The 20,073-nt window shown below is 50.3% G+C and overlaps 1 protein-coding gene across 1 annotated transcript in view; it reads right to left on the bottom strand.

Annotated features, from left to right (window-relative positions):
- Positions 1-20,073, bottom strand: part of LOC144774080 (transient receptor potential cation channel subfamily M member 2-like) — a 358,014-nt gene that overhangs the window by 336,034 nt on the left and 1,907 nt on the right. Inside the window, exon 2 of the mRNA XM_078659107.1 lies at positions 696-837. Coding sequence (XP_078515233.1) covers positions 696-755 — 60 coding nt within the window. The 5' untranslated portion in view covers positions 756-837. The remainder of the gene's footprint in view (positions 1-695; positions 838-20,073) is intronic.

The following is a 20,073-nucleotide window of genomic DNA, read 5'->3' as shown; positions in this document are numbered from 1 at the left end:
TCCCACACAGTCCCACCTCCCGATAAGGCTGTTAGTCTTGAAAGGGGTCTGTTAGTACACGTGTAAAACATAACAATCCCACAAGTGCACCGTTCGGGCTTTTCTTATTCATATTGTACTGTAAGGTTTCCAGTTCACTAAATGATTAACTAATTATCCCTGTGTGCAACAAAAAACGTATGCTCTTGGCATCCAGTTGTGTCTGCAGATATAAAACGTGTGCCTATTAATTTTACTGCACCTAATTGTCCATGCATAAAGCCATGCTTTTAATAATAAATAATTCAGTTTGATACATTCTTGTCAGCCATCCTGACTGGAGATGTAGACACTTCTACAGCAACACATGGGCCAGTTGATTTCAGATCACCCATGTATACCTCCTGGAACACAAGGTGTGTATAGCACACAATCCAGTTCCCAACGCAGGATTCGTACCCCTTGACATGTTGTGAAGAATGATACATTTGTTTATACCGCCGGAGCTTTCCTTGCTTGTGACAGTATTTTTGGTATGGAGCAGCATGGGGTTTTATGTTCCTTGTGTTCCTACTAGTACTGTACAACACTGACAATGGTAGACCTGCTTGGTTGATTTCACACTATGCTCTCAATGTAGGGTTCTTGCCTTAGATTCTGTCTGCTCTTGTTTCTCTTTCCATAAGTTTTGACTTCAACCTTCAGCCTTCACTCACCTTCAACACCTTCTTGCTGACATCTTTGAAAACAAATTCTCCAGAGGTGTAGATGGACATCTTGAGGCTGGTGCTTCTTCTGGGACGGGGCGTGCTACTTCCAGGTGAAGGGATGGCTGGAGGCTTCCTCCTTGGACGCTTCCTGAGGGGATGGGATATATGATGGGAATAAAAGTGAGTGGAAGGGTTAGGTGGGCATTTATCGGATGAGTGACGGCTGAGACTGCATGAGAAGCATGGAACCTCCAACCATCTGTAAAATGCTGGGGCGGCTGAGGTTTACTGATGCCTCAAGTGCCCTCTCATCTTTAACGAGCAGAAAGGTAGAGCAGCCAGGTGCACCCACAATGAGACGGCTCAGAGCTAATCAGACCACAAATACTTCCAGTCAGAGGTGGAAAAGATCTTGGGGTTCATTTATTAGCAAGTGACGCAGTGCAGCAAGTCACCTTGCTGAGCTGCACTGCATGACAGGGAAAAGGCAGAAATGCATCGTATTTAAGGCAACATGGCACATGCCTGTCCTTCCCCTTGCGCTGGCGTCCTTTTGGCAGTCTAGCGCCAATGCAGGCATCCTTGCACCAAGGGCAAGGGTGCCTGCGTTGTAAGCAGAATGGTTTTGGTGAAAAACTATCCTGGGAGGAGATGTCCTCGGTGTATGTGTGCTGCAGAATCCAGCACACATAGAAAGAGGAGGAAACAAGGAGTGAAAATGAATGAAATGAATGAAAATTAATGAAATGAAATGAAATGAAATGAAAATGAAAAGATAATTTATAAAGCGCAATGGCTACCCAGGGGCGTCCCAGCGCTGCAGAGGTTGGGCTAGTTGGAGTACGCTAGACTTTAAAGAATTATTAAGATGAATTATTAAAAAGATGATTTATTAAAAAGCCAGGTTTTAAGAAGCTTTCGGAAGGTAAGTAGTTTAGGTTCTGATCTGATTGAGAGGGGGAGAGTGTTCCAGATCTTGGCTAGGTTATAGGAGAGCGAGCGGCCTCCGCACCTGGCTCTCTTAATTCGGGGCACTGTGGTGAGATAGGATGTCCCGGATCTGAGGAGACGATTGGGATGATAGGCATTTACCAGGGGGCGGTTGATAGTAATAGAGATATTTCTCCTTGTTACGCCTCCCCTGGGAAGGTGTAATATTTTGGTGCATTTCCAGGTTTACAGGTTCTTGTAAGACTGGGAATGCGTCAAAATCCTTGGGAGTTAAGTGGGAGCCCCCACGCAGTGCCTATGGAATGCCTTCCCAGGGCAGAGTAACGCTTAAAAAATCAGACTTCGAGGTTTGCGTCACGCATGTACCACGTTGCATGGTGCAAACATGACACAGCCCTCTCATAAATAAGCCCCCTCGTCTGTAATGACCTCTGCAGGTGTCACAGCCCCCAAGACACCTACCGACTGATACAGGAATCAGTGGGCAGAGGGCCACATATCTTTGCATGGTTGAAAAAGGAGGGCAGCAGAGTCACCTAATTATCTCACCCAATTTAAGCCCCTAGAAGATACTACAGGCATTTTATTGCAACCCAGAAGCTAATGACTGGCAGTCGTTAGAGGGAATTGAACAATTTTTGTACTGGTGCACATTATAACATAAACAATGGGGGTGGGCCGAGCTCGCGGACTTTCACTCTGCAGAATTCTGCAGAATAACAGAAAAACTCAGCGAGATTCCACAGAATTCCACCAACGGGAGGAAAATATGCAGCTCGCTCTTCAATTTAGTGCCAGCATTGCAAGCAGCACTGAAAATCAACGCAAACTGCACTATGTGTAGCGCAAGAGCATGCAGCCATTCTAGTTGATTTTGCAGCCACTTGAGAAGAAAATCTACTCCGGCGGCAGCAAATCTACTTGAATGGCAGTCTCCTGACCGCAAACTCTGAGCCCAGAGCCTACGTTAGAAAATTGTGCCAGGGGACGGCAAATCTTCCTTGTGCTTGCGAGCTACCATATTCTGGAGCCTCATGGGAGAAAAATTCCCACCACGCTGTGATTGGTGGAATTCGGCCAGCACTCTGCGTTAAAGAGTAATGCAGAGTGGCCAAAATTCCACCAATTTTGTGGGTGGAACGTAACATTTCATCCACCCCTAATCAACAACCAACATATCACAATAAAAGCTTGGTTATGTGATGAGAGAGTTTGGTGGTATTTTGTGCTGCACTGATACAAAAGTTTTGATTGCTATCTTATGGTATGGTGAATAGTGTACTGGTGGACAATCTAACAACAACAACCATCACACCAAAGCCCTTAAATCAATGATTGATGATGGCTTTTGATGACCTTGACTGGAGCAGTCTCATTGGAATCATGCATCCCCAGCAAGAATGTATTTGAACTCAAGGTCACAGGTTCACACCCCATTGGGTCCAATCAGACGTTCATCATTCCAAGGTTTGAGGTGAATAAAGTAACAGATACATATGTAATGTTATATAAAGTGCCCCTCCATGCCTGAGAGCTCTGTGATGCACGTTTTACTGTGTGTATTTGAAAAGTTCACCAAACTAGATCTGGGGTTAGAATAGTAAATCCGCAACAATGTGGTAAAGTTATGTTTAGTGCAGTTTCACCATAGCCCAAGGGTGGGAGGGACGTGTTGCACAAAATATGTTTGCATTTTGTACTTAAAAGGCTGTAAGGGGTTATGCTCCTTCCTTGCATCAAGACCTACGGTGCCCCTACGCCAGGGGGCACGAGCTTAGTTGATGTGAAGTTGCTGTGCTGCTTTGTGTGAAAGGAAGAGCAGAAAAGAGTCTACTACAATATGTCCTCTCTCCCTGAGCTGGCTCACTTTATGCTGCCACGTGCCAATGGACTCACCCTTGTGCCATAGTGCAAGCGTTGGTGCGTAAGGAACAGTTTATGTAGTAGAGCCCTTCCAGTACAAGAACTATCCCCTAACACCTTTCTTGCTTTGAATGTGTACTGTACGCTGTAGCAATCATGCCAAAAGGAAAAATAAGATTTTGGTGCAAATAACTCTCTATCTAAGAATGTTTGTAGATGGGATGTGCATCAAAACCCGTGGGTGGTTGCATGGGAACTCACATGTGCCACCCATGTAAGGCCCCCATTGATGCAAAGTAAGCAAAGCAGCGCATTGCACAGCTTTGTGCTCTTTGGTAAACTATTTGACTCAAATTAAATCTGGGCCTACATCCTTTTCTATGGCGACAAGGACAACCTAGCAGGTGGAAGGGTAGGGTGAAGCCAGGGATTGGCTCAAACAGCCAAAACCAACAATTCCCCTTTGCGTATACGTTTCAAATGTAAAATCGAGTGCAAGGACAATTCCAGATGTACACTTGCAACTGTATCTGGATTGGAGTAGTAGACTGGAGTGGGGCAGACTGGTGTGGGGTAGATTGGATTGGGGTAGATTAGGTTGGGGTAGATTGGGGTGGAATGGGGTAGATTGGAGTAGAGCAGAGTAGAATAGAGTGGGGTGTGGTAGATTGGTCTAGATTGGAGTGAACTGCAGTGGAGTAGATTGGGGTAGAGAGGAGTGGGGTAGACTGGACTGGAGTGGTGTAGAGTGGAGTGGGGTGATGTGTATTGGAGTTAGGTAGGTTGGAGTAGGGGAGAGGGGCAGATTGGAGGGGTAGAATGGAGTGGGGCAGACAGCAGTCAGGTAGATTAGATTGGGGTTGATTGGATTGAGGTAGATTGGAGTGGGGGTAGATTAGAGTGGAGTGTGGTAGATTGACCTAGATTGGAGTGAAGAGGAGTAGGGTATTTTGGAGTGGAGTGGGGTAGAGTGGAGTGGGGTAGAGTGGACTGGAGTGGAGTAGAGTGGGGTGTATTGCAGTAGAGTGTAGAGACGGGTGGAGTGGGGTATAGAGTGAAGTGGGGTGAATTGGAGTGAAATGCAGTCAGTAGATTAGGGTGAAGTGTTGTACATTGGAGTGGAGTGGGGTAAAGTGGAGGAGAGTGGGATAGATTGCAGTGGAGAAGATTGGAGAGGGGTGAAGTAGAGTGGGTGGGGTCGTTTTGGGTAGTTTGCTGTAAATTGGGGTAGACTGGAGTGAGTGGAGTAGATTTGAGTGGGGTGAGTAGATTGGAGTGAGGTACACTGAGGTGGAGTGGAATAGATTGGAGTGGAGTAGATTAGAGAGGAGTGTGGTAGATTGGCCTAGAGTGGAGTGGGGGGGAGTGGAGTGGGGTAGATTAAGGTAGAGTGGAGTGGGGTAAGTCTACTGGAGTGGGGTAGAGAGGATTGGGGTGTATTGGGGTAGATTGGAGTGGGGTAGATTGGTGTGAAGTAGAGTCAGTAGATTAGGGTGGAGTGAAGCGTTGTAATTAAGGTAGATTGGGGTGGAGTGGGGTAAAGTGGAGTAGAGTGGGATATATTGGAGTGGGGTGAGGTAGAATGGGGTGGGGTCTTTTTGGGTAGATTGCTGTAGTTTGGGGTAGACGGGAGTGAGGTAGATTTGAGTTGAGGTGGGGTTGATTGGAGGGTAGATTTGAGTGGGGTGGGGTAGATTGGAGTGGGGTACAGTGTGGTAGGGTAGACAGTGTGGTGGCATGGGGGTTAGTGGGATAGACTGGGGTGGCATGTGTTAGATTGGTGTGGGGTAGATTTGAGTGGAGTTGTGTAGATTGGGACACAGTAGAGTGGAGTAGATTGAAGTGGAGTAGTGTATATTGGAGGCGGGTAGAATGGGGTAGATTGGAGTAGAGTGAGGTAAATTGTGGTAAAGTGTTGTAGATTGTGGTAGGGTGGAGGGGGTAGATTGTGGTAGAGTGGAGTGGGGTAGATTGGAGTTCTGTGGGATAGACTGGAGTACAGTAGGGTAGATTGGATACACGGGAATGGAGATTGGAGTGGAGTGGGGTCGATTTGAGTAGAGTGGGGCAGATTGGAGTGGAGTTGTGTGAATTGGGGCACAATAGAGAGGAGTAGATTGGGGTAGAGTGGAGTGGGGTAGATTGCAGTGGAGTAGGGTAGATTTTAGGGGGTAGAATGGGATAGATTGGAGTAGAGAGGGGTAAATTGTGGTGAAGTGTTGTAGAGTGGAGAGGTGTAGATTGTGGTAGATTGGAGTGGGGAAGATTGGAGTTGTGTGGGGTAGACTGGAGTGGAGTAGGGTAGATTGGAGAGCAATGGGATACAGTGGAATCGATATTGGAGTGGAGTGGGGTAGATTGTGGTAGATGGGAGTGGGGTAGGTTGGAGTGGAGATGAATGGGGTAGACTGGAGTTGAATAGGTTGAATTGGAGTGGAGTGGGGTAGATTGAGTGGAATGGGCAGCAGCGGCCTGTGCGGGTAAGAGAGGTGGGGCAGTGGGCAGGGTGAAGGGGATTTCCACGGACGATGACGAGGATAACTGAAATAAATTATTAATTTTCCCTTGTCATCGTCCATTGAAATCCCTCCCCAACTGGCCCCACCGCCCCACTGCTCCTACATGCAGGGGGCCATGGCTGGGAATGGAGTAGATTGTGGTGGAGAGGGTAGATTTGGGTGGGAAGGGGTGATTGGTGTAGAGTGGAGTGGAGTTGGCTGGAGTGGAGTCAGGTACATTGGGGTAGAGTGGAGTGGGGTAGATTGTAATGGAGTGGGGTAGATTGGAGTGGCTTTGGTTAAATCGCAGTGGAATGGGGAGGATTGGGGTAGATTGGGGTGGAGTGGATTGGGGAAGATTGGAGTGGAGTGGGGTACATTTGAGTAAGGTCGATTGGAAAGGATTTAAGTAGATTGAGATAGATTAGAGCGGAGTTGGGTAGACTGGAATGGAGAGGGGTAGAATGGGGTAGATGTGACTGTAGTGGAATGGGATAGATTAGAAAGAACTGTGAGATTTTGGTGAATTGGAGTAGATAGATTGGAGTGGGGTAGACAGTTGTGGAGTATATGGGGTAGATTGGATTGGAGTGAATTGGGATAGATTGTAGTGGAGTGGGGTACATTGGAGGAGAGTGGGGTCGATTTTAGCTGAGTGGGGTGGGGTAGATTGGAGTGGGGTGGATTGGGGTAAATTAGGGTGGAGTGGGGTAAATTGGAGTGGAGTGGATAGATAGGGGTAGACTGAAAGGGGGAAGATTGGGGTGGATTGGGGTAGAGTGGGGTGGACTGGGGTAGAGTAGAGTTGTGTAGATTTGGGCGGAGTGAAGTGAGGTAGGTTGGAGTGAAGTGGGGTAGACTGGAGTTGAAGCCATGCAAAGTGGACTTCCGTGACTTCATAAATCACATGTAAGGTTTGCATCTCTCTTGCACCACATTACGTCGTGCAAGAGCAACGCAAACCAGCTAATTAATAGGCCCCTCAGTTTTTTTGTATACACTTCTGTTGTTAGATTCAATAATTATTGATACCTTTCCCCACTTTTCATAATCTCACCCTTGCTAAATTCACACTCGGCAAGATTAAGTTTACCACTATTAGCTACAGAAACTTGAGAAACGTTTGAATTTTAGAAAAAGGGTGGATAATCCCTTGAAGTTCAATGCACTTTTTAGGTCACGTATAAGAGCAGCTCAACTCTGGCTGCGTGCCAGATCTCTTGTAATGAAGAAAAAATACTAAGAGAAGTACTTTAGGGCAGCCTCCTTCAGCCATATTTTTTTGTAAATGTCACTCACATTTTGGACCTGCCCACAGCACAGCATTTGGTGTGGGGAGTTTCATGCATGATGACTCAACATGTTGCCTCTTTACTGTAAGTCTTCATAGGAGGTAATAAACACACAAAGCCAATGCCATCTCCCTCAGGAGGCCCTTTGCGACTACTCTTCCTGCTGTGCTGCAAATAGAAACCACAGGAGTGAAGGTGGAGCAGGGACCGGTGAACCTTAAGTGAATTAAAAGCTGTAGGAAGGTGGCTACCTGACTATGGTTACCCCAGATTTTTTGCCTGTGTTTAGCTGGTTTTTTGACTTAGTTGACCTGGTTCCCTGCTAATCAGGGCCCCAGGCCATCTGCTCTCTCTGAAAAATGGATTCCATGTACCCTAGGTACATACCACAATTGGAAATGGACTCCTTGTCAGCCCCTGTATAATGCACTATAGGTGCCCAGGGCATAGGGGCCACCAAGGCCTACCAGGGGCTGCAGCATATCTTTTGCCACCCCTGGCTGGTTCTTAAATTGACACAACTGGCTGATCACTCAGCTGGGGTAAGGTGGTGTAATCACCCCTTGCTTAGATATAGTATACCTATATCTAAACCTATATCTGGACACATATTAACCTGTGAGCCACTCCTATGGAAGGCCTCATCAATCCTGGAGGCAGAGTGCGTGGTTTCATGTGAGATGGAGCTCTAGCATGAGCTGAGCCTGTCTGCAGCTGTCGGGAACAACTCCCTAAGCTGTTTCAGGATAATGCCATACCATATACTCTTAAGTGCCTTATAATCCTCGCGGTTATATAGCAACTTTGGTTTGGCTTTATCAAAACATGGCGTGTAAGGTGTCATACGATTTGGAATACCATCCCCTCGCCAGTTCTGGCGACGGGGATGGCATTCCACCCCTCTAGAGGGGTAAGACATGTTCCTTTACTAAATGCGGTTAATTTCTCCAAAGACCTTAAGATCCACAAAATGGATGCCTCTGCCACAGACAAATGTCTGGACCCCTGCAGTTGACCGAAACTCAGCAGATGGGGCCTGGACAAAGGGTTTCCTGTCACAGGAGGGTGTCACCACCCTCCAGACAGGAGATAGTGGATTGTAGCAGGGAGGTTTGAAAGAAACCAGACACTGCCTGGGGCGCACAAGGCTGCCCCTTGCATAATCCGGCCAAACCGGTTCTGGGGCACTCCAGCCCTCGTGCCAGGGCGGCCTGGATCAAAGGAAAGGGGTGTATCCACCCCCTTCCTGGGTCCCACCCATAGGGAGGGACCTAGCAGGTAATCACGCCCCCCAGATTGGAATAAGAGTGGGAGCAGTGCCAATGCACATCAGATTTCCTGGAAGAAACATTTGAAATGAAACTCTGGACCCTTGGACCTCCATCTCAACGTGGAAGCCCGAAGAATCTCCCTTGTGGTCAAGGAGTGACCACCCTGCAGCAGCAGGCACCATCCAGCCCTCGACGTCTACTTAGTTGCAGTTCCCGCCGGAACTCGAGCGACTGAGATCGACGAGATCAAGCTTGCCTGCCTTCCAACAGCCCGATCCACAGTCCCTGCAGAGCTGAGACCCGTGGAGGTGACCGGAAGCGTGGGGCACGCCATCTTGAATTGACCACGAGACGCTGACCGTGCAGCCCACGAGTGACCCTCGAAGCTGTGCACCGGGGTTTGAGAAGCCCCCACCCTGAGCTGCTCCTGAGCCGAAGTTCAGCCCTCCACACTCGACGAGTGCTGCGTGGGGCCCTTTGGCTCTATTTGGCTCAACGCGTTGGCCCGGTCACTTGCCAGCTGGCTAGTGGTCCCTGTGCCGACGAACTAACTAAGAAGACTCGTGAATCTGGTTGCTCCAGATCCACACCAGCTCCCCTGAAAAGGAGCCCCGACTCTGACCTTCCTGGTCCGAGTGAGAAGCAATCTTCCGATCCCGCGTGGATTGCTCTTGCCAAGGCTTGTTTGCTCCAAACTTGAAGCCGACTGCACCGACGGTGAGAGCCTGCGTGGGACAGATCGTGACCTGCTCCTGGACGTCGCAGATGCCCCAGAGCCCATGTGACAGCGGAGAGAAGCTCCTCGACGACCACCTGATTGCGCCCGACATTGCCTGGTTCCGTCCTGGTTCCACCCTGGTCACTGCTGAGTGACCCAGACTCTGTCCCCTCTGCTTTCAGGTACTCTACAACTTGAGTCCACCCTTGGACTCCACCGGACACTTCATCTTTAACCCGCCTGCAGCCCTTTCAGCTTCAAGCACCAAGAGCCTGCGTGTCAAAACCCGACGCCACTTCGACCCTGTGCACCCACTTCCTGTGGGTGAGGTAACTTTGCTCCGCCGGTGTTCCCACACTGGTGCACATCTCTAGGGTCTGTGTGTTAAGTTTTGTTCCTCTAGGTCCAGCGGAAGTGTCCTTAAACTTTAACTTTATGACTTTTACGCACCATTGGTTAACATTGGTGCATGCGTGCGCTTTCCGCACATCTCCCGAATCCCGAGGGCCATTCCCGACTTCAGCATTGCTTGTCCTGACTGCTCCCAGCGATTCCCTAGGCCCTAGGCCTAACCACTGTTCGAGTGGCCTCTCTTATACCACTTGTTTAGTATATGGTTTGAGTGGCCACCCGCCCTCATCCAAAATTGTGCAACTTGTATGTTTAAACAGTGCTTTTGATTTAACGCTTGTGCCCCTTTATTCATAAAGAATACTGGGGATTGTTTTTAGTAATAAACACATATATTTTTATAATATATACTTGTGTGGTGTCCTTTCATTTGGTACTACAGGATTGTATGTGGTAAAACAGCTCGCTTAACACGACCTCTTAAGTTAAGCCTTTAGGCTGCTTAGTCCATGCTACCCCTAGGATAGCTTGTCTAATAAGGTTAACTTACAACCAGACACCATAAGGGATTGTTTGGTCAGGTAGTAGGTGGTTCCAGAATTGGAAACATCCCCTACCAGGCCAACTTCTCACAAAAGCACTGTCAGAAACTGTGAAACATCAAGTGCCCCAAGAAAATACAATGGAAGTTCCGGACAGAAAACAAACCTAGACACAATCTGAGACACCATCACCTCCCTCGCCCCCGTCATGGCCTTAATCACTGAAATGTGGCTCAACCCCTCCTCCAACTCGGCATTGAAACCGCAACACCCAGATGATTCAGAGACCACATCAACAAACACGGAGAGAGCACAGACATCATCTTGAAGGAAACCATCCAATGCACCACCATCGACGGCGAACCCACACCTCGGAGGAAACATCTTCATTTCCAACTACATCCTGATGCTAAGACCAGATAAGAGGCACCATCGCCTACAGACCCCTGGGACCCTGACCAGCCTTCTGTGATGCCATCTCCAACCTCATTGTCACCCAGACCATCGACTCCCACAACTAAGTCCTGCTCGGCAATCTCAATTTCCACATCAACGACCCCAATGACGCCAACTCTACCTATCTCCAGGAGAACTTGAACACCATAGGCCTCAACAACATAGGCCTCACCCAACTAGTCATTGAACCCATGCACAAAGGCAGTCACATACCCAACACCACCTTTTCCTCCAACAACAGAATCAAATTTGCCTATGTCACAGAACTCAACTGGACCAACCACGTCATTGTTCACATTAACTCTCTGATGCCCAGCATACCATTGTTGTACTCACGGAGGCAATAAATGAGACACACAATCAAAGAATAAATCCGAGACCAAATTTGAAAAATATCACTTATTTTTATATATGTTTTAAAACCAAGAACTTAGATCAAAGGTAAGTACCTTCTTCTATATCCGTTTGTACAATTAAGCAAATAGTTCAAACGTGTGCGCCTTTATGCACAATACACAAACTTATTTGAGGAAAAGTCATAAATGCAATAAAGGTAAGTACTGTCAGCTTTATGGGTTCACCTTCTGGATTCAGAGTAGTAGGGGGCCAAGTCCAATGTATTTCCAGCAGTTCTTCTGGACATGCCTGGATTCGGCCAGAAGCAGGGGGCTGGTGAAGTTGGAAGCTTGGCACGCTAAGAAGAAGGGGGGCCACCTAGAAACAGGCTGTACAAGGGGACTTGGGAACAAGTCCGAGGGCTCCTAAAATGGGCTTAGGCCTCAAGAGGTCTTGAGGCAAACAGGCACAGCAGGTTCATCAGTAACCAGGCCCAGCAGCGTGGGTGCAGTGAGGTTAGGTCAGTTGGGCTGGATGCACAAAGAGGCTCCTTGCATATCGGAACAAACAGCTGGCAGGGACAAAATCAGGACAGCTGGGCCTCTCACAAAGTGGGTCTCAGTGATGCTGATGTCCCTCAATGGCTGCTTAGTTGTAGACCAGTGGGAATCCAGATGGACTCCTGCTGTTGCTGTGTGGTGCAGGGTGTCCAGTACCCCATGGATTGGTGCTGCACATTTCTGGCTGGTCCTGGTGTCTTCACATTCGGTGGGGAGACATATCTGATCTTACAGAGCACAAGTATCTCTTCCTGGTTCCCTGTGGTGTCGGTCAGGCTGGGGAGCTGCAAGGCGGTGGACCAGACTCGCTTATAGGTGGCTGCGAGCTGCAGAGGAATAGCTCCTCTGCTCTAGGGGAGACTTCAGGCAATTTACAAGGGGCTGGAAGGCTACAGAAGGCTTTTGTAATTGTCAAGCTGGCAGGATGAGTCACTCTGTCGCAATTGTTGAGAGAGGTTGCGGCAGCCAGGGTTTCGCTCCAAAAGTCCACACAACTTCTGCAGTTCTTGCCAGGCACTGACTTTTCTTCATCCTTCTTCTCTTGAGCCATCACATCTGAGTTCTTATGTTAAGGGGTACTACCTAAATACTCAATTTATGGACTTTAAGGGGTGTGACAAGTAGCAGCCAATGAGCTTCCTACCTTTAGGATGTTCTACACCCTCTATTTGACTACTTCCTGTAGGAGGTGGGCATCGCCCTGACCCTAGAATGCTAATTTTGCCCAAAACAGCATGGAGGAATCTGAACAGTGGGATCCACATCAGCTAGTCAGTCCACCTGATAGGTGGTGCAGGTTTAATGTGGACATACCGCCTAATCTCACTAATTTTGCACCTGTCTTGGAGCCTAAAGTTGGAGTGAGATAGGAGGGGGTGGGTATATCCACTATCTGGAGAGGCCTGGGTCACATACAGGTGGCAGGCCATTGAAGCTTCCCACCCTGGAAGGCACATCAGAGGTGTGAACACCTCCACCCAGACCAGGCTTTGTTCCTGGCCTCTGAAAGTGAAGGCTCTCACCTCAGGAGGTTAGAAATGTGTCTATGGTGGCTGGCTGGCTGGCAGGTCAAGCCCAGTCAGTCTATACACTAGTAGACAGCAGGTTTTCAGGGGGCACCTCTAAGGCGCCCTCTGGGTTTATTTCTTAGTAAATCCAACACTGGCATCAGTGTGGGTTTACCAAGATGAGATGTTTGGTACCAAACACCTGGGGTTATAGTGAAGCCATCATGTAGCTGGGAAACTCACAATGACAGATGTTCAGCCCATGCGCTCGGTATGGCTTCTCTGTACATTTGTGGTATCTAAGGGAGAACTTCAGTATCACAGGGACACATCTACTCACGCAGATATACCCAAACATGGGTATAGTGCACCCTGCCTTAGGGCTGTGAGGCCTGCTGTAGGGGCAACTTACCTATACCACATGCAGTGTTTTGCAGGCATGGCACACAGGGGTATGTGCCATGACAACTCTTCATTTTTCTCTACACCAAGACATGCAGGCTGAATTGGCAGTTTGCATGAGCTTAGTAAGTGGTCCCTTAGAGTGGCACAGTTCGTGCTGCAGTCCTTAGGGACCCTTTTTAGTCCCAATTCCCTAGGTACCTGGGGTACCACCTACTAGAGACCTACATGGAGCCTGAAGGGGTGCCAAATGTGGAATAATGGTATGCTTTTAGGGAAAGACACTGGTGCTGTGGACCTGGTTATCAGGGGCTCTGCACACTTTCAGTCAAAGTTAAATCAGATACCAGCAAAACGTTATGGGTACCCATGTCAAAAGGTTCCCTTTCTACTGCCCTCAAGTGGATTTCCTACTTCCTCTCAAGAAGCACACAGAGCATCGGACTGCCTCCTTTCACCTTCGCACCCAAGAACATCACATGTGGTGTACCGCAAGGATCATCCCTCTGCCCCACCTTGTTCAATATATGCATGAACCCCCTTGCAGACATTGTCAGATCCCACAGACTCAACATAATCTCCTACGCTGACAACTCTCAACTAATCCTCTCGCTCACCGAGGACCCCTCCAACGCTAAAGCCAGCTTCAGCAACGCCATGACCAATGTAGCCAAATGGGTGAGAGGCAGCTGCCTCAAACTCAACTCCGACAAAGCAGAAGTAATGATCTTCGGGAAAAACACCTCTGCATGGGACCACAGCTGGTGGCCGGCAGAACTCGGACCAACATCCACTCCGACAGACCATGCACGCAACCTTTGCATCATTCTAGAGAGCCAACTAACCATGAAATGACAAATCAACGCCGTCGCCTCCTTTTCCTCCCACACCCTCTGCAGAATCGTCAAATGGATCTCAATCAACACTAGAAAGATCGTCATGCAGGCCCTTGTCACCAGCTACCTTGACTATAGCAACACTCTCTATGCCGGAATATCCACCCAGCTGTCCAAAATACTCCAAACCATACAAAACACTGCAGCCAGACTCATCCTGGGCCTCCCCAAATGAACCCGCATCAACCCTCACATCAGAAACCTCCACTAGCTCCATATCCACCAGAGATGCCAGTTCAAGATCCTCGCACACGCATACAAAGCTCTACCCGACCAAGGACCATCCTACATCGACCATCAACTGAGCTTTCACCTTTCCTCAAGACACCTGCACTCCACCCCACCCCTGCATCTGTTGCAGCCGCAGTGGGGGCCGCTGCTTCTCCTTCATTGCTGCCAAGACCTGGAACAATCTGCCCCTCCACATCTGTGCAGCACCTTCCCTGGCGGACTCCAGAAATAAACTCAAGACCTGGGCACCCTCAGCGCACAGACACCCCTAGGGGAGACAGTGCTGCACAATACAAATGCTGATTTGACCCAATACATGAGTATGTAGAATTACAACATACGCATCAAGGCATTTACACAGAGTACAGGGAGGATAAGTTTAAGCCACATCAGGTTTTACAAACACCAGTAGAATGCTCACGGACAAATGCACTGAGGGGTTTTATTATGCAAAATTTGGAATAACATGCGATGGACATTTGACAGAAAAGCTTAGTCTACTTCCAAAACTGGGAAAGAATGGAACTGCTGGCATTTACAGAACCAAAATATGAGCTAAACAGTGAACAGAACTCATGGTATACATGAACTTCTTAACACTGCCTCTTGATTTTGCCCTTATCAAAATCCTATGATGCCAAAGTAGTATCAATTGCTTCTCTATAATAATGCTTGCAAGTAAGCTAAATTAGGCACTATTGGCAGCAACATGTTTAAAGTGTGCAGTGGCAGTCCTGATGGCATCTGCAGATCAATCATATGGTGTGGTCATGTGCAGTAATCAATAGGTATTGGACCACCATAATCACAGAGCTAACCGGGGTGCTGGGATGGGAGGTTCCCCACACACCTTTGGTCCTCCTCCTGGGGGTTATGGAAGGACCGGGAGGATCTGCTGTGTAGAGGCGTTGGTAGTACTCCACAAAGGTCTGAGCGATACTACAAAGGGTACGTTGGGTGCGCCCTTGGGTGTCAATCCCTTCCGGTATGATCTGATTGGTTAGGGAACGTGAGACAAGCCAGGAAAGAAGGTTACCATTCTTATCTCACTAGCCATAGACTCTAGCTGAGGAAGCCCTCCACATCTCTTTCGTCGTCTCAAGAGAAGTGTGGCAAATTTATTCCCGGACAAGATCAAGTTGCTGGGAAGCTCCTTCCTCACTAAGAGTTCTGACCGCTCCCTCTTGGCAGAGGGCCAGTGGCTTCAGATGGGAGAGGTGTTGGCCTTGGATCTGATTTTTCCTTCATAAGCTAGTTCGTAGACGGCGTCTTGGAGGAACCAGGCGTTCAAACGCCACATGAGTAGCAGTACCCCAGTGGGGACACTCTAGTGAAGAAGCAAGAGGGCAGAGGATTTTAATATGAGTGACAGTTCGGCATTCAGGGCAGGCATAAAGAAGGGATCTATACAGGCGTGAGTATGATGCGTCACAGAGGTGTGAGTGCACTGATGCTGCCAGGGGTTTTATATTGTCCAGACACAGGCGCGCAACACCCATTGGGCTCACGGGGCTTCAGCCCCCCCGTCTTGTGTGTCAGCCCGGGCAGAGACAGCTTCGGGGGATGGCGACAATCTAATTGCAGTTGCACCCGAGTACTTAACAGGTCTTTAAAAGACCATCTACTTGTAAATGAAGGTTTTTGTTGTGTTTTCACCCCATTTTACAGCCACTCTGTCTATGGTTCCAAGAATTAGCCCCCCCCCCCCGAAATATTTTTATCCCCCCCCCGAAATTTGGCTCTAGTTGCCCGCCTGTCCAGACATCACACAAGCCGAATGTGGTGGTCCAATCCGTAAGGCGTCGAGCACCAGAACAGGGAACCCCATTGGCATCCTGATGAGGAGCCATCCCTGCGTTGAAGTCACCTCCAATCACCGTCAGTCCCTCTGGAAGCTTTGAAAATAAGTTGGGGAGGTCGTCAAGGAATGTGTCAAAGGCCACTCTGGGTGCATAAGCACAAATGAGATCAATTATACTTCTTCCTACAGTCCCCCGTGCATGGGCAGTGCTGCAGTGGTATCACCCCGCCTGACACCAGTGATCATGGGACACCTCAATAAGCATCGTGCACGGGCAGTGCTGCTGTGGGAACACTAGGCTTGACCTCAGTGATCATGGGACAGTGCAGAGAGCACTGTCCATGGGCAGTGCTGCCGTGGAAGTACCAGGCCTGCTCTCAGTGATCATGGGACAGTGCAGTGAGCATCATACACGGGCAGTGCTGCAGTGGAAACACCAGTTCTGACATCAGAAATCATGGGACAGTGCAGTGAGCACTGTGCATAGGCAGTACTGCAATGGAAACACAAAGCCTGATCTCAGTGATCGTGGGACAGTGCAGTGAGCATCGTGCACGGGCAGTGCTGCAGTGGAAACACCCCGCCTGACATCAGTGATCATGGGACAGTGCAGTGACCACTGTGCACGGGCAGTGCTGCAGTGGAAACACCCCGCTTGACCTCAGTAGTTATAGAACACTGCAGTGAGTACTGTGCACAGGCAGTGCTGCAGTGGAAACACCCTACCTGACCTCAGTGATCGTGGGACAGTGCAGTGAGCATCGTGCACAGGCAGTGCTGCAGTGGAAACACCCCACCTGACATCAGTGATCATGGGACAGTGCAGTGAGCACTGTGCACGGGCAGTGCTACCGTGGAAACACCCCGCCTGACCTCAGTGACTATGGGACAGTGCATTGAGCACTGTGCACGGGCAGTGCTGCAGTGGAAACACAAGGCCTGACCTTAGTGATCATGGAACAGTGCAGTGAGCACTGTCCACGGGCAGTGGTGCAGTGGAAACACCTGCCTGACCTCAGTGATCATGGGACAGTGCAGTGAGCATTGTGCACGGGCAGTGCTGCAGTGGAAACCCCCCACCTGACCTCAGTGACCATGGGACAGTCCAGTGAGCACTGTGCACGGGCAGTGCTGCAGTAGAAACACAAGGCCTGACCTCAGTGATCATGGGACAGTGCAGAGAGCACTGTCCACAGGCAGTGCTGCCGTGGAAGCACCAGGCCTGCCCTCAGTGATCATGGGACAGTGCAGTGAGCATCATGCATGGGCAGTGCTGCAGTGGAAACACCAGGTCTGACATCAGTAATCATGGGACAGTGCAGTGAGCACTGAGCACAGGCAGTACTGCAGTGGAAACACAAAGCCTGATCTCAGTGATCGTGGGACAGTGCAGTGAGCATCGTGCATGGGCAGTGCTGCAGTGAAAACACAGCGCCTGACATCAGTGATCATGGGACAGTGCAGTGAGCACTGTGCACGGGCAGTGCTGCAGTGGAAACACCCAGCTTGACTTCAGTAGTTATAGAACACTGCAGTGAGTACTGTGCACAGGCAGTGCTGCAGTGGAAACACCCGACCTGACCTCAGTGATCGTGGGACAGTGCAGTGAGCATTGTGCACCGGCAGTGCTGCAGTGGAAACACCCCGCCTGACATCAGTGATCATGAGACAGTGCAGTGAGCACTGTGCACGGGCAGTGCTACCGTGGAAACACCCGCCTGACCTCAGTGACTATGGGACAGAGCAGTGAGCACTGTGCACGGGCAGTGCTGAAGTGGAAACACAAGGCCTGACCTTAGTGATCATGGGACAGTGCAGTGAGCACTGTCCACAGGCAGTAGTGCAGTGGAAACACCTGCCTGACCTCAGTGATCGTGGGACAGTGCAGTGAGCATCGTGCACGGGCAGTGCTGCAGTGGAAACACCCCACCTGACCTGTGACCATGGGACAGTGCAGTGAGCACTGTGCACGGGCAGTGCTGCAGTGGAAACACCCTCCTCACCTCAGTGATCGTGGGACAGTGCAGTGAGCATCGTGCATGGGCAGTGCTGCAGTGGAAACACCCGCCTGACCTCAGTGACCATGGGACAGTGCAGTGAGCACTGTGCACAGGCAGTGCTGAAGTGGAAACACCCTGCCTGACCTCAGTGATCATGGGACTGTGCAGTGAGCATCGTGCACGGGCAGTGCTGCAGTGGAAACACCCCGCCTGACCTCAGTGACCATGGGACAGTGCAGTGAGCACTGTGCACGGGCAGTGCTCCAGTGGAAACACAAGGCCTGACCTCAGTGATCATAGGACTGTGCAGTGAGCATTGTGCACGGGCAGTGCTGCAGTGGAAACACCCCGCCTGACGTCAGTGATCGTGGGACAGTGCAGTGAGCACTGTCCACGTACAGTGCTGCAGTGGAAACAGAAGGCCTGACCTCAGTGATCATGGGACTGTGCAGTGAGCACTGTCCACGGGCAGTGCTGCAGAGGAAACACAAGGCCTGCCCTCAGTGATCATGGGACAGTGCAGTGAGCACTGTGCACGGGCAGTGCTGCAGTGGAAACACAATGCCTGACCTCAGTGATCATGGGACAGTGCAGTGAGCATCATGCACAGGCAGTGCTGCAGTGGAAACACCCGCCTGACCTCAGTGATCATGGGACTGTGCAGTGAGCATCGTGCACGGGCAGGGCTGCAGTGGAAACACCCCACCTGACCTCAGTGACCATGGGACAGTGCAGTGAGAACTGTGCACGGGCAGAGCTGCAGTGGAAACACAAGGCCTGCCCTCAGTGATCATGGGACAGTGCAGTGAGCACTGTGCACGGGCAGTGCTGCAGTGGAAACACAAGGCCTGACCTCAGTGATCGTGGGACAGTGCAGTGAGCATCGTGCACAGGCAGTGCTGCCATTGAAGCACCAGGCCTGCCCTCAGTGATCATGGGACAGTGCAGTGAGCATCATGCACGGGCAGTGCTGCAGTGGAAACACCAGGTCTGACATCAGTAATTATGGGACAGTGCAGTGAGCACTGTGCACAGGCAGTGCTGCAGTGGAAGCACCAGGCCTGCCATTAGTGATAGTCGGACAGTGCAGTGAGCACTGTGCACAGGCAGTACTGCAGTGGAAACACAAAGCCTGATCTCAGTGATCATGGGACAGTGCAGTGAGCATCGTGCACGGGCAGTGCTGCAGTGGAAACACCCCGCCTGACATCAGTGATCATGGGACAGTGCAGTGAGCACTGTGCATGGGCAGTGCTGCAGTGGAAACACCCCGCTTGACCTCAGTAGTTATAGAACACTGCAGTGAGTACTGTGCACAGGCAGTGCTGCAGTGGAAACACCCGACCTGACCTAAGTGATCGTGGGACAGTGCAGTGAGCATCGTGCATGGGCAGTGCTGCAGTGGAAACACCCGCCTGACCTTAGTGACCATGGGACAGTGCAGTGAGCACTGTGCACGGGCAGTGCTGCAGTGGAAACACCCTGCCTGACCTCAGTGATCATGGGACTGTGCAGTGAGCATCGTGCATGGGCAGTGCTGCAGTGGTACACCCCGCCTGAACTCAGTGACCATTGGACAGTGCAGTGAGCACTGTGCACAGGCAGTGCTGCAGTGGAAACACCCGACCTGACCTAAGTGATCGTGGGACAGTGCAGTGAGCATCGTGCACAGGCAGTGCTGCAGTGGAAACACCCCGCCTGACATCAGTGATCATGAGACAGTGCAGTGAGCACTGTGCACGGTCAGCGCTACCGTGGAAACACCCCACCTGACCTCAGTGACTATGGGACAGTGCAGTGAGCACTGTACACAGGCAGTGCTGCAGTGGAAACACAAGGCCTGACCTTAGTGATCATGGGACAGTGCAGTGAGCACTGTCCACAGGCAGTAGTGCAGTGGAAACACCTGCCTGACCTCAGTGATCGTGGGACAGTGCAGTGAGCATCGTGCACGGGCAGTGCTGCAGTGGAAACACCCCACCTGACCTCAGTGACCATGGGACAGTGCAGTGAGCACTGTGCATGGGCAGTGCTGCAGTGGAAACACAAGGCCTGACCTCAGTGATCGTGGGACAGTGCAGTGAGCACTGGGCACAGGCAGTACTGCAGTGGAAACACCCACCTGACATCAGTGGTCGTGGGACAGTGCAGTGAGCATCGTGCATGGGCAGTGCTGCAGTGGAAACACCCGCCTGACCTTAGTGACCAT

The sequence above is a fragment of the Lissotriton helveticus genome, chromosome 8, assembly GCF_964261635.1.
Source record: "Lissotriton helveticus chromosome 8, aLisHel1.1, whole genome shotgun sequence".
Taxonomy (NCBI): Eukaryota; Metazoa; Chordata; class Amphibia; order Caudata; family Salamandridae; genus Lissotriton; species Lissotriton helveticus.
This window is presented reverse-complemented; position numbering and strand designations above follow the sequence as displayed.